At 53.0% G+C, this 15,863-nt stretch overlaps 1 protein-coding gene across 1 annotated transcript in view; it reads right to left on the bottom strand.

The window, feature by feature from the left end:
• LOC118160151 (IgGFc-binding protein-like) overlaps positions 1 to 15,863 on the bottom strand; it is a gene marked incomplete at its 3' end in the record, with an annotated part of 18,029 nt that overhangs the window by 750 nt on the left and 1,416 nt on the right. The window contains exons 3-16 of the mRNA XM_035314689.1: positions 13,535 to 14,755; positions 12,693 to 13,036; positions 11,696 to 12,266; positions 10,535 to 11,136; positions 9,462 to 10,026; positions 8,235 to 8,824; positions 7,213 to 7,780; positions 6,572 to 6,771; positions 5,655 to 5,796; positions 4,768 to 5,099; positions 3,758 to 4,331; positions 2,755 to 3,353; positions 1,673 to 2,237; positions 586 to 1,187 (exon numbers count right to left, since the gene is read on the bottom strand). Of these exons, the coding sequence (XP_035170580.1) occupies positions 586 to 1,187; positions 1,673 to 2,237; positions 2,755 to 3,353; positions 3,758 to 4,331; positions 4,768 to 5,099; positions 5,655 to 5,796; positions 6,572 to 6,771; positions 7,213 to 7,780; positions 8,235 to 8,824; positions 9,462 to 10,026; positions 10,535 to 11,136; positions 11,696 to 12,266; positions 12,693 to 13,036; positions 13,535 to 14,755 (7,475 nt within the window). The remainder of the gene's footprint in view (positions 1 to 585; positions 1,188 to 1,672; positions 2,238 to 2,754; positions 3,354 to 3,757; positions 4,332 to 4,767; positions 5,100 to 5,654; positions 5,797 to 6,571; positions 6,772 to 7,212; positions 7,781 to 8,234; positions 8,825 to 9,461; positions 10,027 to 10,534; positions 11,137 to 11,695; positions 12,267 to 12,692; positions 13,037 to 13,534; positions 14,756 to 15,863) is intronic.

The following is a 15,863-nucleotide window of genomic DNA, read 5'->3' as shown; positions in this document are numbered from 1 at the left end:
GGGTTGTAGGTAAAGGGGGGGTGGAGGTAAAGGCAGGGGGGGTTGCATCTTCTGCAATCTGAAGTGGGGTTGCAGCCGAAAGGGGGGTTGCATTTAAAGGGGGGTTTGCACTTAAATGGGGATCTGCATTTAAAATGGGGGGGTTGCGTCCTCTGCAACCCAAAATGGGGTTGCAGCTAAAGTGGGGATTGCATGCTCTGCAGCCCCAAACCCCATAATTTTAAATGCAAACCCCATCTGCGCGCTTTGCAACCCGAAATGGGGTTGAAGTGGGGGGTTGCATGCTCTGCTCTGCAACCTAAAGTGGGGTTTGCATTTAAAACAGATTTGCAATTAAAAGGGGGGTGGGGGTGGGGGGGGGGGTTGCATTTGAAATGGGCTCTGCAGCCTGAAATGGGATTTGCACCCGGAACAGGGCCGCAAGCCCGAGCAGCACCCTGGTGGGGACGCAATGCAGGAGTTCTCCGCCTCCAAGCAACGCCTTTGGGTGCACGCGGGATCCCAACAGGCTGCAGGAGCCAAACCAGGTACGCGCAGACCACGTGCACGCCAAGGACCCCTTGCACCAAGCCCGGCCCCCCTCACCTTCACCTCCCACTGCTTCCCCCGGCTCATGCTGACGGTGACGCCGTGCACGGTGATCAGCAGCTGCTGGGTGAGCGGCTCCGGCCCTCTGTGGTCCTTCTGCACCCGCACCATGAAGGGGACCAGCTCCACCTCGGGGCCGGCAGCTTCGGCCGCCGCCAGCGTGTAGGTGCAGGAGCCAGCAAAACGCAGCGAGTGCCCGTCGAAGGTGCGGAAAGAAGCGGCGCCCAGCACCTCGCAGCGCCCGCAGGTGCTGGGGTAGCAGCCCCGCACGCCGTCCTGCACCATGCACGACTCCCCCTCGCCGCAGCTCGCCTCTTGGCACTCCACCTCCCCGTTCCCTTGGCAGGTGCAACGCTGGCTGCAGCGCGGGCAGGAGAAAAACTCCTCGCCCTGCTGGTAGTAGCGGCCGTCGTGCAAGCAGCCGCAGCGGGCCAGGGGGACGCAGCGGTCGCCGCTCTGCAGGAAGCCGGCGTCGCAGAAGCAGCCCTCGGTGCACGGGGACGATTCGTCGCAGCCTTCGTCCTCCGCCTGGCCGTGGCACGTGGCCGGGCAGGACGAGCCGCAGAGCTCGTAGTGTTGGTTCGGGGGGCAGACGGGACCTGCGGGAGGGGGGGCGAGATGGGATCGGACACGTCTGTCTGTGCCCGAATCCCTCCACGCGATCCCCAAACCCTGCAGAAATGTGAGCCCAAATCCCTTCCTGAAATCCCTAAACCTTGCAGAAATGTGACCCCAAATCCCTTCCTGCAATTCCAAAATACCCCAGAAATGCAATCCCAAATCCCTTCCTGCAAACCCCAAACCCTGCAGAAATGTGACCCCAAATCCCTTCCTGCAAACCCCAAACCCTGCAGAAATGTGACCCCAAATCCCTTCCTGCAATCCCCAAACCCTGCAGAAACGTGAGCCCAAACCATGCACTCAAACCCCAGACTCTTCGTGTAGACCCCACACCCCTTTGTGCACGCAAACCCAACACCCTCCCTGCATGCACACCCCGATTCCTCCGTGCGACCCCAAACCCCTCCGTGCACGCGTGCCCCAAAGCCTCCTTGCAACCCCCCCAGCGCCGAGCCCCACGTACTGCAGAAGGCGGCCGTGCGCCACGGCTTGATGCGAATCCCCTGGCTCTGGCAGGCGGTGACGTAGGCGCTGATGGCGCGGCAGACGGTTTCCTGGTGCCCCTTGTAGAGACACGTGTCGAAGAGGCAGTCGTCGAAGTAGGGGGCCGGGTCGATGGCGCTGTGACAGGCGGCGAAGGGTCCTTGCTTCTTCACCAGGACCCCGCAGTGCTTGTCGCCGCGGTAGGCGCGCTTCTCCGCTTCGGTGCAAGTTTGGCAATCCTTGGTGCAACCGGCCGAGCAGCCGGGGACGTCGGCCACCTTCCAGGAGTCGGCGAATTGGATTTCGTCGGTGACCGAGCTGCCGTCGGGCAAAGCGAAGTCGTCCTCGGGGTTCCCGTCGGCGTTCCCGCAGAGCCCGCAGACGGACCGCGAGTAGGTGCTGGGGAGGATGACCCTGGCGTAGCTGTGCCAGTCGAAGGTGACGATGACGTCGAAGTCGGTCTTGATGAAGCCGTGGACGCCGCTGATGTAGGCGCTGAGCTGGTTGCCGTGGGTGAAGGGCAGGTCCACCAGGACCCCGTTGACCTGGAAGGGGAGAGGAAGGGCAGGAGGACGCCATGCGATGGGCGTGCAACCCACCCAGGTGTCATCCAACGAGCTTGAAATCCAACTGGATGTCTCATGATGACCTCGCAGTTCAATTGGACACTGTGCAACCATGGCCAGTTGTCTCCAGACGCCCTCAATACCCAAGTAGACTTCTCCCAACACCCTTGACACCCAACTAGATGTCTCCCAACTCCCTTGACACCCAACTAGATGTCTCCCAGCGCCCTTGACACCCAACTGGACGTCTCCTGATGCCCTCAACACCCAACTGGACGTCTCCAAAGACCTTGCAACTCATCCACACGCCACACAACGAGCTTGCAACCCAACTGGATGCCATGCAACAGGTCTGTAAGATGTCTCGTTGGATTTCTATGACCTTGCAACCCAACTGGACGCCACACAAGGAGCATGCAAGCTGCCCAGGCACCACGCAAGGAGCTTGCAACCCAACCAGATGCCTTGCTGCAACTGGATGCCTTCCCCTCCCTACCTTGAGCTTCTGGGGGTCTGCTTGGCTGAGGCTGAGGGTCATGTTGTAGACCTTCAAGGTGACCTCCTTGGTGTAGGAGACCACACGGCTGCCCCGGTTGTTATTCTCCACCGTGACCATGAAGGGGACAAGGGTGGGGTCTTCGGAGCAGAGGGCGGCGAACTGGTAGACGCAAGTGCCCATGAAGTCGTAGCGGCGCCCGTCGAAGGTGGTGTAGTGGGGGTCCCCGGTGGCCACGCAGATGGAGCGACCCTTGGCCACGCACCGCCGCACGCCCTTCACCACGGCGCACTGCTCGCCCGCCTTGCAGCTGGTCTCCTTGCACACCACCATGCCCAAACCGGGGTCGCACCTGCACCGGGAATGGCAGGTCTCGTCGTCCCAAAACTCCTCGCCGGCTTGGTAGTAGCGACCGTCGCGGGTGCAACCGCAGTCGGCCACCGCCACGCACTGGCCACCGCTGAGGACGTAGCCCTGGTTGCAAGCACAGGTCTCCACGCAGGGCTGGGTACAAGAGGCGGGCGCGTCCCGGTTGGTGCAGGTGGCCGGGCAGGCGTTGCCACAAGCTTCGTAGTGGCTGTTTTCCGGGCAGGGTAATGCTGCAGGAGGAAGGGGGGAGAGGGGGGCAATTAGCTGAGGGGTGGGCAGAAATGCAGCGGGGTTGCATGCATTGCAAAGTGTTTGTGAGCACCAAGCATTTTTCATGCAACATCCCGAGGATGAACATCGCATCTCGCATGAGGCATGCAAGCACCCCGACTACTTTGCACGCGGTCTCCTGGGGGATTGATATTGCATTGTGTGAGCATGCTTTGCAGGCAACCCTCCCTGGATGGATGACTTTTGCAAATGCACCAATTATTTTGCGCGCACCATCCCAGAGCTAAATATTCCCCCCCTCCCCCCTTGCAAACTTGCCAAGCACTCGGCACGCATCATCCCATGCCGGATATTCCCCCTATTTTGCAAAACCGCATCGGCGAGGAGGAAGCCCATTGCTCACAGCAGCCCGACGGGGTCCTCCAGTCGTGCACCACGACCCCTTGCTTTTTGCAGGTGGATGCATAAGCCTCCAGCGCCTTGCAGAGGATGCTTTTTGCCCCGTCGCTCATGCACACGTCGTAGAGGCAGTTGCGGAAGAAATCCCTGGGTTTGACAACATCGTGGCAAGCCTTGAAGGGCCCCTGGAAGCTTTTTTTGATCAGGCCACAATACTGGTTGCCACCATACAGCTCCTTCTTCTCCTCCTCGCACACGGGGCAGTCGCCTTCACAGAAATCCCAGCAAAACGGGTCATCGTCGGGGGCTTTCCAGACCTTGGCCCAATCCACGATGGAGGCGGTGAGGTCGCCACTCTGCTGGGGGACGTCGTCCTCCGGCTTGAGGTTGAAGTTGCCGCAGAGGCCGCAGGTGTGCTTGTAGTAGCTGCTGGGGAGCTCGATGACCAGGTGCCAGTTCCAGTCGTACGTCACCCGGAGGCCGAAATCGGTCTCCAGCACGGCGGTGAGCCCGCTATGGAAGAGCTCCAGCCTGCCGTCCTCCAGGCTCACCGGGAGCAGGGTCTGCACCCCGTTCACCTAGGGAGGGGGAGCATTACATGTGAGCGTGGTGCACGGGTCTGCGTGCTCCTGGGGTGTGCAGTTATTTTGCATCCACGCGCAATCATTTTTGCTGGGCGTTGCCTTACCCAATTTACGCACACCAGCTGCTATCGCAGACCCCCTGGAGCTGTCCCACCTGCTTTGAGGTTTCTTGCACACCTTTTGACTTCCCCAGGGGGCAGAAAACCACCCCACAGTGCCCCATGTGAGGCAGAGCATTCCCCTTGCACCCCAGCATTTCAAAACTTCACGTTTTGGCTCAGCTGATTCAGCCAAAAATGACGGTGGCCTTGATGGAGCACGTGATGTTGGCCATGATGGAAGAAGGGGTGGGTAGGAAAGGAGGTGGGGATGAGACGGGTGTGAAAGGAGATGGAGAAAGGCCAGTCCTGCCCGTTTTAAGCCAACTCACCCTAATTTTGCCCACTTCCCTTTGACGGATGGAGATTTGTTGGCCATAGACCTCAATGTTGGCCAAGCTGATGTAGGAGACGGATTTCACCCCACCTCGGATGTTGTTCTTGGCCTCCACCTTGAAGGGCACCAACTTGGTGTCGTTCCCACAGGATTCGGCCATGGTGTAGGTGCAGGTGCCTTGGAAGTCGAAATCGTGCTTGTCGAAGGTGTGGTAGTGGGGGTCACCCCAACCCCAGCAGGTGGCCACCAGGGATGGGATGCACTTGGCCTGGCCGTCCTCGAGTTTGCACGTCTCCTTGGGCCGGCACTGAAGGGCTTTGCAGGGGTCTGGAAGGAGAAGAAATGCCCCCGGGGGATGTTCTGGTGAGGAGCACATCCCGTGTCATCACGCAAACTAAGCGTCTTCACTGACCTTGAGGTCTACCAAGCATCTTCTGCCCCCCCTTGGGCTTTAAGAGGCTCGGCAGCTCTGAGATGCAAATCAGAGCACAATAACCCACCCCTGAGCCCAAATCCCCCCTTTTCAGCTGTCTCCCCCCTCCATTTCGTGAGGAAAAGCATCAAGATTGGTTTCATCCTTACCCAAGATCCTTCCTGCCCTTCAAGAAGATGCCACCATGGTTAGAATTGGACGTATGTGTGGACCCAAAGCAAAGAGGTGGCTTTGCTGAAGCCCTTTGTTTCTCCCAAATCCTCCCAGCACATTCCTGACCATCTTAGTGTTGAGATGGGATCTGTGTCCTCCATCCCCCCTTGCTGTAGGGTTCCCACCTCAGCCTGCACCTTTATCCACGCATCCCAGCCAGCCCCAGGATCTTCTCTGGCTCAGAGACCCCTTCCCCCCCCCCCCCGCCCAACTCATACAACCCCATTTTTCCTTACTTTGGTTGATGCAACCCAAGACCCCGTCCCGAATTTCACAGGTTTCATCATCGCTGCAACCGTGGCTCTCGCAGGTCAAGCCCTTGCCGGGGACGCACGTGCAACGCAACTGGCAGTTCTCCTTCACGACCGACTCATGGGGCTGCAGGGTGGGAGGTTGCAAACGTTGCGATGAGAAGTGCAAATCACAAGGCGTAAATGCATAAAAATGTGGAAATAAAACCCGGGGACCAGATCCTTAATCCACCCGTTATTAGAAAAACTGCCTCCCTCTTGGAAAAAGAAAAAAGCCTCCTTTCTATTTATCCACTGATTTTTGCTCCAAAAGGAGCTGATTTGGGGTGATTAGGATATTTAGAAAAATGTGGGAAATTTAAGAACTTAATGTTTCTTCCACGTTCTCCTGCAGAGAGAAAAATCAGGTCAGCTGAGACACGGAAGAGTGCTCTTTTTTTTTTTTTTGGTCTTAATGTGCTCAAAAAGGGGAAAAAAAAAATGCATTGAGATCTACCGGAGCAAATACGCAGCTTGCAGGAGGCAAAATTGCTGAAGGATGTCTTGCTTTTGTTGCAAGGCAGGAGTTTGGGACAAAAAATAATAATAATAAAAATAAAATCTGCCTTTTTTCACCTTCCCTAAAGGAAAAATATATTATTTAGCACCTTCAGCTGTGGAATGCATCACATCTATCCGCAGGCATCCCCGGCTGTGCTAGCACTTTTAAACCAAGCGATGAAAAGATGTGAAAATGCCTCAGTTTTCTCCATAATGAAGAGCAGAATCACTTGGCGGATGGAAGATTTTGTGTTTTTCTTTGTGCAAGGTGCTTTGTGCCTGCTATGCAGGCGGGAAGAATAAAACCAAATAAAATTGATTAAGAAAACCCAAAGTCCCCCCCAGCCTCGAGACTTGATTACCTTATAGTATATCCCGTCCACAAAACATCCACATTTGTCCTTGGGGACACAGGCATTCCCGTCAAATGTGTACCCTTCGTTGCAGCGGCAGCCTTCGGTGCATTTTTGGGGGCATTTGGAGGCATCCACGAGCCCCACGCAGCTGTTGCTGCAGTGGTTGGTGCACAGGGAGTAGCTGCTGTCGGCCGGGCAACTCAAGGCTGGAAGGAAAAGGATGATTGTCCCCAACATGAAGGTTGGGCAGCCCAGGGTTGCACCCGAGGGAGACGGTGGAGCCCCAACATTGGTGAAAATCCACCCCACAGGGGCTTGGGTTGGCTTTTCCGATTTGTCCCCGAGGGGAACCAAAACCCACCCCACTGATACTTGTGTTGGCTTTTTCCATTCACCCTCAATGCCAACAAAAGTGCATCTTATTGGCATTGCAAAGTCTACCCCCGCTTACTCAAAGCACCAATCAAAACGCCCCCTCACATTTTTTCCCCCAGTATTTTCATGCCACCATCATCATCCCAACACCACGCTTTGATGGTGCTTCAGCTCTCAAGACGCCGCCCCTCTGAATTTATTCTTCAATTCATCCCAACGGGGTGTGAATTCCGGACCGTGGAGGACGGTTCCCACCTGTGACCCCCACTTACGGCAGAAGGAAGGTTTCCTCCACGCCTCGATGGTGACGCCGGCATCTTGGCAGGTGGATACGTAGCTCTGGATGCTCTGGCAGAGGACGTTGGTGTTGCCGTCGGTGAGGCAGAGGTCACGGATGCAGGCGTCGAAATACGGGGCTGGGTTGATGACGTCGTAGCAGGAGGAAAAGGGACCCTCAGGGACCACGAGGATGCCACAGTAGTTGGGTTTCTGGAAGACCTCCTGCTTCTTCTCCGTGCAGACCGGGCAGTCATCTTTGGAGCAGTCGTCACTGCAAGCCACCTCGGGTGTTTTCCAGGCAGAGCCAAAGGCGGTCACATCGGTGGCGTTGTAGCCATCGGGGAGGAAATGATCGTCATCTTGTTGCCCGTTGTTGTTGCCACAGAGCCCACAGAGGTGGCCCTTGTAGCTCTGGGGGGCTGTGACCCTCACATGGTGGAGGAGGTCGTAGTATACAAAGAGGCCGAAGTCGGTCTGAAGAAGGACGCCCATCCCATGTTGGTACACCTGGACCCGTCCCCCGCTCAGGTTGACCGGGAGGTTGTAGAATATGGAGTCCACCTGGGACAGAGAGAGAAATCCCATGGTGAGCCTCAGGGAGGAGGACGCGGGGGTAGGAGCAAAAAAAAAACATCGGGGGAGACACCTTCCAACCAACGTTTTTATGAATTTATGGCTCCCAGTTGGCAACTGGAAGGTGAAGTGGGGATTAAAATGGCTTTCTGTTGGACATAAAGGTAAGTTCTTCTCTCCATCAAGGAAAAAAATTTGGATCTCTCGTGTTTGCACCCAAAAAGTGGCGAGCCCCAAATTTGGCCTTACTTGGACCATTCAGTTCTTGCTTCATGCCAAAGCCTGTAGACTTTGACACCAGCTTGCAACCAAGAAGAGGTTGAGCATGAAGCACAACTCTACCAGGCTGTCCCCTCTGTCTTGATGCCAAAGTCAACGTTAGGCTGGAGACTTTGTCACCAGCATGTTCGCGCCCATGTTGGGCCACCAACTTCCTCCTTACCATGACTGTTCCCGTCTTGCCCCGTGCCATGGTCAACGTGAGCCCGTAGACTTCAATGGACAAAGCTTGGATGGTGGAGACCTTCCTTTTCTGCCGGGCATCCTTCTTGATTTTCACGACGAAGGATTTCACGCTGTCATCACCGGCACAGGTCTCAGTGAGGATGTAGGAGCAGGTGCCGGGGATTTCAAAGGCCAACCCATCGAAGGACACATAGCTGCGGTCACCGGTGACCGTGCAGGTCCCCAGGGTGGCAGATTGGCACTGGGTGACGCCGTCGACAACTTTGCATTCGGTCTCATCGGTGTCAGGAACTGCCTCGCAGAGCACAGAGCCGTTTTCCTGGCACTGGCATTTCTCCTGCTTGGTGGGGTGGAAAGTCTCCCCCAGCTTGTAGTAGAAGTCCTGGTAGAGGCATCCGCACTGGGTCAAGGGGACGCACTCATCGCCACTGAGCACGAAGCCTTCGTTGCACACGCATTCCTCCCTGCAGAGCTCAGAGCACTTCACCGAGGTGTAAATGCTGCTGCAGATGTGGCTACAGCTCTGGGAGCAGAGCTCGTAGTGGCTGTTTGCAGGACACAAAATACCTGCCACAGGACAAGGGGGGTCGTTAGGAGCAAGGAAATTACGGGCCAGATCCAAGAGGTTTCCTCTAACTGGAGAGAGTTGGGCCCAGAGATGAGGTTGGCTAGAAGTAGGCTTTTTTCACCCAATTGTTTTATGGTTAAATCTCATCTCTTGCTTGCTGTGGACACAAGGGAAGAGATGTCCATAAGGGAGGTCTCAGCCCTTTTCAGTGGGGGTTTAAACCCCCGAACCATCCATTTTTTCCCCATTATTCCGTCAAGCAACACAATTGCTACCACGTTAGGTTCCTAATTGAGTTTCGACACCAGTCCCTCTCCCTTAATACAGAGATTTTTGGTGCATTTTATAAAGATTTGACCTCTAAGCAACCCAGGCAATTAGCCTCGACTCTCATTTTAGCCAAGAATTGGTTCTTATCAGGACCAAATCGTTTGCCCACCGTAGTTGGATGAGGGTGTGCATTGGCTGTGGACAGTGGCAATGGGTCCAAGATGGACTTTGTGTGGGATAAAACACCAAGTGAGACCATTCCCACCTCTGGTTCATCTCACTTGGGGTCTGTCCCAGGACTGGGGCTCCCTTTGATGCTCATGACCCTTTGTGAAGCCAAAAACCCCTCCAACTGTCCCAGCTTACTGCAGAAATCGTCTGTCCTCCAACTCCCAATGGTGATGCCGGCGGCTTGGCAGGTGGCGGCGTAGTGGCTGATCTGCTGGCACACCACAGCTTCCTGGTCTGGGAAGAGGCAAAAATCGTGCACGCAGTTTTGGACGTATTTGAAGGGGTCCACCTGAGCGTGGCAGGCTGCGAAGGGCCCGTCCACTTTCGAGATGAGCCCACAACCCTTCTCTGCAACCTCCTGCTGCCTCATGGCCTCCATCAGGGTGGGGCATTGCTCCTTCGACAGCTCCACGCAACCCGGGACGTCAGTCACCTTCCAGCTCTGCCCGAGGGCGTCGGGGTCTATTGTCGTTTGACCATCCTTCATCATCATGTCATCACTCATGTCCCCGTTGTAGTTCCCGCAGAGGCCACACAGGGCATCCGTGTAAGTGCTAGGCACCACCACGGTGACTTGGCTCTGCCAGTCGTAGGTGACGGTGAGGCCAAAGTCAGTCTTCACCACCGCATCCTGCCCACTTCTGTAGACCGAGATCTTCCTCTTGTGGTGGTATGGTAAGTTGGCCAATTGGTTGTTGACCTGGGGGCAAAAGCAAAAAAAAAAAAAAAAAATAAATTAAAAAATCTCTACCCATCTGTAAAGACAAATTGTGTTTTCATGCTGCCTCAGATACCTGGAATTTGGTCTCCATCTAAAGCACCCAAGTTGTTTAGAAGACTTTTCAGATCTAAAATTGATTTAGAAGACTTCTCATATTGAATCATCTGCCCCAGACAGAGATGCCCACCCCACCACCTTTGAGATGAACGGTGCCTTGGCTTATCACATAACTGAGCTCCTAGTTGAGGTGAAGACCTTGAATGAAGACCTAATATTTAGGCAATTAAATCTTGATTAATGCAGGGTAAGCAGACCTGGTAGCTCTGGATATCAGCAGCATGGTTGGAGAAGAATATTCAGCCTTATCCAATACAGGGGGGAAAAAATGAGGCATGAAGGTGGAAGAGTAAAAATGGGAAAAGGAGGCTGGGGTGAGGAGCAGGAAGTGAATGTAGAAATGGGATAAAGAAATGTTTGCTAAACTCACAGTGATTTTGTTGGGGTCCTTCTGGCTGATCACAATGCTTTTCCCATAGACTTTGACCTTCACGAGAGTGATGGAGGACAGAAGTTGGTCATCCTGGTGGTTGTTCTGCACCAGCACCTGGAAATCCACCAGGTCTTGGCTCTTCTTGCACAAGCCGGTGAACTGGTAGACGCACGTGCCCTGGAAGATGAACCTCCCACCGTCAAAGTCCTTGTAGTGAGTGGTGCCATACGCCGTGCAGTTCCCGTAGCTCATGGGGTAGCAACCCTGGATGCCCTGCTCCACCCGGCACTCTTCCTGGGCATGGCAGCTGGCCTTGCGGCATACGGCCGTCCGCGTGGCCGCGTCGCAGACGCAACGCTTCGTGCAGGTGTTGTCGCCCCAAAACTCCTCGCCGAGGCCGTGCAGGCGGCCCTCGAAGACGCAGCCACATTCGGCCTGGGGGATGCACTTGCCAGCGTCCAACACGAAGCCCTCCTGGCACTCGCAGGTCTCCACGCAGGTTGAGGCACTGCAGTCGGCCGGCATTGCGGCATTGTTGCAGGTAGCGGGGCAGGCACTGCCACAAGACGTGTAGTTGCTGTTCTCCGGGCAGGACAGAGCTGTTGAAGGGACAGGACATCACAGTCACTATGAGTGGGTTGCTCCTCGGCAGTAAGGAAGTGAAGCAGAAAGGGAAGAGTATCTACGTGGACTTTTAGTAGCCCCCCGTGGGCTTCCTGGAGGCCCTGTGGACTTTATGGGCTTTCTGCATGGATTTTTGGGAGTTCACATGGACTTTTGGGAGCCCATGTGGACTTTATGGGCTTTTTGCGTGGACTTCTGGGAGCCCACATGGATTTTATGAGCTTTCTGTGTGGATTTTTGGGAGCCCACATGGACTTCATGGGCTTTCTGGGAGCCTCTATGGGGACTTGCCTTATTAATTTTTCTAGCCCTCTTTTCATGGAACTCAGCTTTTTCAGGCAGTTTTGTGGCAGCCTGATTCAAAGTGACCCACTTCAGAGGGTCAACCATCCTCATTGGTGCAATCACAGTTGATTCATACCCATTCTCTGCCCGTTCCCACCCCATCTCACCTTAATTCCGCCCACCCTAATTAGCACCACGGCAACTTGCTCGCCCAAAGGGAGGATTTTTTGCCAACCAAGAGCTACTCACGACAATGCGCTGGCGTCCTCCAGTCATCAACAATGATTCCCTCTTCCCGGCAGTCATCTGCGTAGGCTTTCAGGGCTTGGCACAGCATGGTATGGAGCCCATCATTGACACAAAGGTCGTAGACGCAGTTGTTCAGGTAGTTCTTGGGGTTGATGGCAGCGTGGCAGCGCTGGAAGGGCCCCGGGCTTTGGCTGAGCAACCCACACAACGCCTCCACCTTGTACTTCTTCTCCTCATCCCGTGGGCACCGCTTGCACTCGCCCATGCAGCTGTCAAAGCAGTTGTTGCTGTTATCGTGCACCTTCCAGCCCCAGCCCAGATCCTCGGTGTTCTGCGCTGCCTCCCCGTTGGGCAGCAGAGCATCATCCTGGGGGTTGCCGTTGCTGTTGCCACACATCCCGCACACTTCGTTGGCCAGCGCGCTGGGGATCTTCACCACCAAGTGGTCATCCCAGTCGTACAGGACATTCAGCAGGAAGTCGGTTTTAATCAGGACGGACCTGCCCTTCTGCTGCAGCTGGAGCTTCCCTTGGGCGAGGGAGATGGGGAGGCGGGAGTAGTGGTTGTTCACCTGGAAGGGGAATGAATCAGATGCAAGGTGAGAAATGAGATAGGTTGAATTTCGAGGTGTTTTCTTGCAAGTTGTGAGTCTCAAATTCAAGAAAAAATACAAAAACAAAACAAAACAACAACAACAAAAAAAAACACGCATTTCCCCTCCACCATCCCCAGTTTTCCCCTCTCCTTGTGCAGAAATCTAACAATCAGCCAAGACCAAAAAAAAAACAGGTGGGATCAAGGCAACACCATTTTCCTTCAGAAGATGTGAAGACGGCATTGGTTCCACCCACACTAAGGCCAAGGTGGCAAAGGCAATTTTCCTGCCACGCAAGAAATGCCCGCATGGTAGCATCACCTGCTCACACACAGGAAATATGTTATTCTAGTGAAACACCACAGTATTTCTTTGGATTTCTTAATTTTTTTCCATGCGTACCCTCACAAACCCGTCCTCGGACCTGACCACAGTAATGGTAATGTTGTAGACGTGGACAATCACGACGCCGACGTAGGAGACTTTGGGGTTAACCCTGTGCTCGTTTTTGGCCTCGACACTGAAGACAGGCAGGTCTGGGTCCATGTTGCAGCTCTTGGTCATGGTGTAGGTGCACGTGCCCATGAAATCAAAGGTCTTCCCGTCAAAGGTAAGGTAGTGGGGATCGCCGGTGGCCCAGCAGGTTGAGAACGTTTCCTGGATGCACGTGGGCACTCCTTCCACCATCTTGCACCTCTCCTGCTCCTTGCAGACGATGTCGGCACAGGAAAGCGTGGAATAAGTCGCTGAGAAAGAAAATAGATGGTAAGGAAAAGCAGAAGCATCCGTGAGAAAAGCCAGTGGTCTGCAAGGCACAATGGTGGGAACGAAGCATAGAAGGGTCAGTAGGTTGGAGGCCAGTAATTAGTGGAATACCCCAAGGGTTAATACCAGGTCCTGTTTAATATCTTCATATGAATATATTAATATGAAGATATTAATCGCATTAATGAAGATATAAATCATTACAGCTGGATGGTGGGACAGAGCATCCCCCAGGGACAGGAACACAATGGGTTCCAGGTGAACATCAGGAAGAACATCATTGTGCTGGTGATGGAGCACTGGCTCCAACCCAGTAAGGTGGTGGAGTCTCCTCCTTGGAGGATCTGGACGTGACCCTGGGTGACCTGCTTGAGCATGGGTTGGACCAGCTGGCCTCCAGAGGTCAACCTCTCTGTGGTTCCACAGAACAAGAAGCCACCATCTCACAGCCACATCACCACGCGTTGAGCCCTACTTACACGTGGAACAAAGGCCGGTGAAGCCAAAGCCTCTGTAACTGTAGAAGCCAAAGACCAGTAGCCCAAAGGTCGCAGGGTGGTACTCAGCGCTCTGGATCTCAGACGTCTTGCTGATGCTGAGCGTGGTCCAGGAGAAGTCCGAGCCGGGAACTTCGTGCCACGAGCTCTTGAATGTCTTCTGGTTGACAGTGATGGCGTGTGCATCCGCCTTCCTGGCGATGATGAGCGCGTAGTTCTTGTACTCATTCAGGCTGTTGACCCAGTAGGACGAGCAATAGCTGATGATGGGTGGGATGTTGAGTAGGAAAGGGTCTTGCCTCAGTGAGCCTTTTTTGGCACCAGTGAAGAAGAAAACCACCTGAATTGCAGCCGAAGCGCTCACGTAGAATGGTGAATTTTGACTCACCTCGAATTTGTAGACCTCACCAGCCAAGATGTCCTTTGTGGAAGCTGAATCACCCAAGTGGTAGGAAATGGAGGTTTTCTCAGCCGCCACAACATAGACATAATCGTTGACCTTCTGCAGCGGGTTGGGGGGGACGACGTAGGTGTCCCCCCACGCGGTGACTGGCAGGAGCTGCTCCACCACGTAGTCACAGTCCGTGCGCATCTTCACGCAGGTGTGTCCGCTGAGGACAGCCACGACGTTGTCCGACGTGATCTTGGTGCCCGACAGATCATCGGTGCTTTGCAGCTGCAAGCTCTGGTATGGCTCCAAGGAGACACGGAGAACTGAGCCGGGGGAGTAAGTCGTCCCTCTGAAATAAGCACTGCCCTTGAAGGTGATGGAGATGAAGGTCGTGGTCTTCCCAGCCACCACCACGAATTGTTTCCAGCCATCTTTTGATCTGGCATCTGGCGTCACCACGTAGTACTCAGTGCCCAGCTTGTTGACGGGCAAAACCGCGGTGGCACCGATGCTGTAGGGCTTGGAGCTGGTGAAGACCATGGAGATGTCCTTGGTGGACTTGACCAAGATGCTTTTTTGTGAAATCCGGCTCCCGATGAGCTCCAGGGAACTGGGGATGTGGAAGGAAAACGTCTCGTCTTTCCCGAGGGTGACGGTATCGTTGAGGGTGTCGTTGTTCGTCGTCACCGTCACTTGGGTGGAGTCGAAGTAGGAGGTGATGAGGAGCTTGATGTCGGGGCGGGTGGCTTTCTCGTTGTTCTGCGGGAAGGCGACGAAGAATTCCTTGCCGCGAAAAGTTGCGGCCGAAAGACCTGGAAAAAATGGGGGAAAACAGTGGGTTTGGCTGCAGAAATTATAGTAGAGAATTCTGCAGGAAAAAAAAAAAAATCTGAATTAAATCTTTTTTTTTTTTTTTTTTTCTTAAAAAATTAAAATATAAATTTGTGAAAAAAAAAAAAAAAAAAAAAAAAGTATTTTTCCCCTAGCAGAATCTTTGAGGAGAAAGTTCTGAGAAATGAAAAATAGGAAATAAATGTTTTTGTTGTTGTTGCAGAAATTGCAGCTGAAATTTCTGAAAGTAGGGAAGTAGGAAATAAAGTTTTTTCTTGTTGCTGTTGCAGAAATACACAGTTAAGAAGTTCAGAAAAACTAAAAAAAAAGTTAAAAAAAAAAAAAAGCTTTTGATGCAGAAATTGCAGTAGAAAGTTTTGAGGTTTATTTTCATCTTTATTTTTCCCTCATAGTTTTTAAAGCATGCAGTGAATGGGTTTTTCCACATAAATTATAGCACAAGAACCGAAATACGAAGAATAGCGGCATTTTGCTGAAGAAAACTGAAGTTAAAAAGTTCAGGGAAAGGAGGATAAGGTCGGCCTGAATACAGTGATTTCAGCAGAAAAGTCAAGGGGGAAGCACCAGAAAAAATAAAAATAAAAATAAAATAAATAAATAAAAAAAAATCAGCAGAAACTTGCCATAGAAATTCCTACTAACACAGTTAGCAATAGCTATTTTCCCCCCAAAATAGGTAAAAAGGATCTTTTTACAGTAAAGAGGCCCCTTAGCTTAGAATGAAACAAATAATAAATGATTTTTGATGAAAATCAAACAGGTTTAAGGGGCTTTTAGGTGAAAAGTAATTTTTTTTTTTTTTTTTTTTTTTTCCTGACCTTCCCCTCCTCCAAATAAATGGGGTTTATATATTTATATATTTCTGGAAAGGAAAAGGAGGATTTTTTTTATAGAATAAAGAGGTAAATGGGACGTTTTTAAACCAAGAAAGAAAAACCCCAGGGAATAGGTTTATTTATTTATTTTTATTTTTAATGTAAACCAAAGACGTAAAAAGGGCTGTTGGGTGGGAAAAAGGAATTTAGGGCATTTTTCTGCACAAAAAAAAAAAAAAAAAAAAAAAAAATT

The sequence above is a fragment of the Oxyura jamaicensis genome, unplaced genomic scaffold (genome assembly GCF_011077185.1).
Source record: "Oxyura jamaicensis isolate SHBP4307 breed ruddy duck unplaced genomic scaffold, BPBGC_Ojam_1.0 oxyUn_random_OJ102133, whole genome shotgun sequence".
NCBI classification, from domain to species: Eukaryota; Metazoa; Chordata; class Aves; order Anseriformes; family Anatidae; genus Oxyura; species Oxyura jamaicensis.
This window is presented reverse-complemented; position numbering and strand designations above follow the sequence as displayed.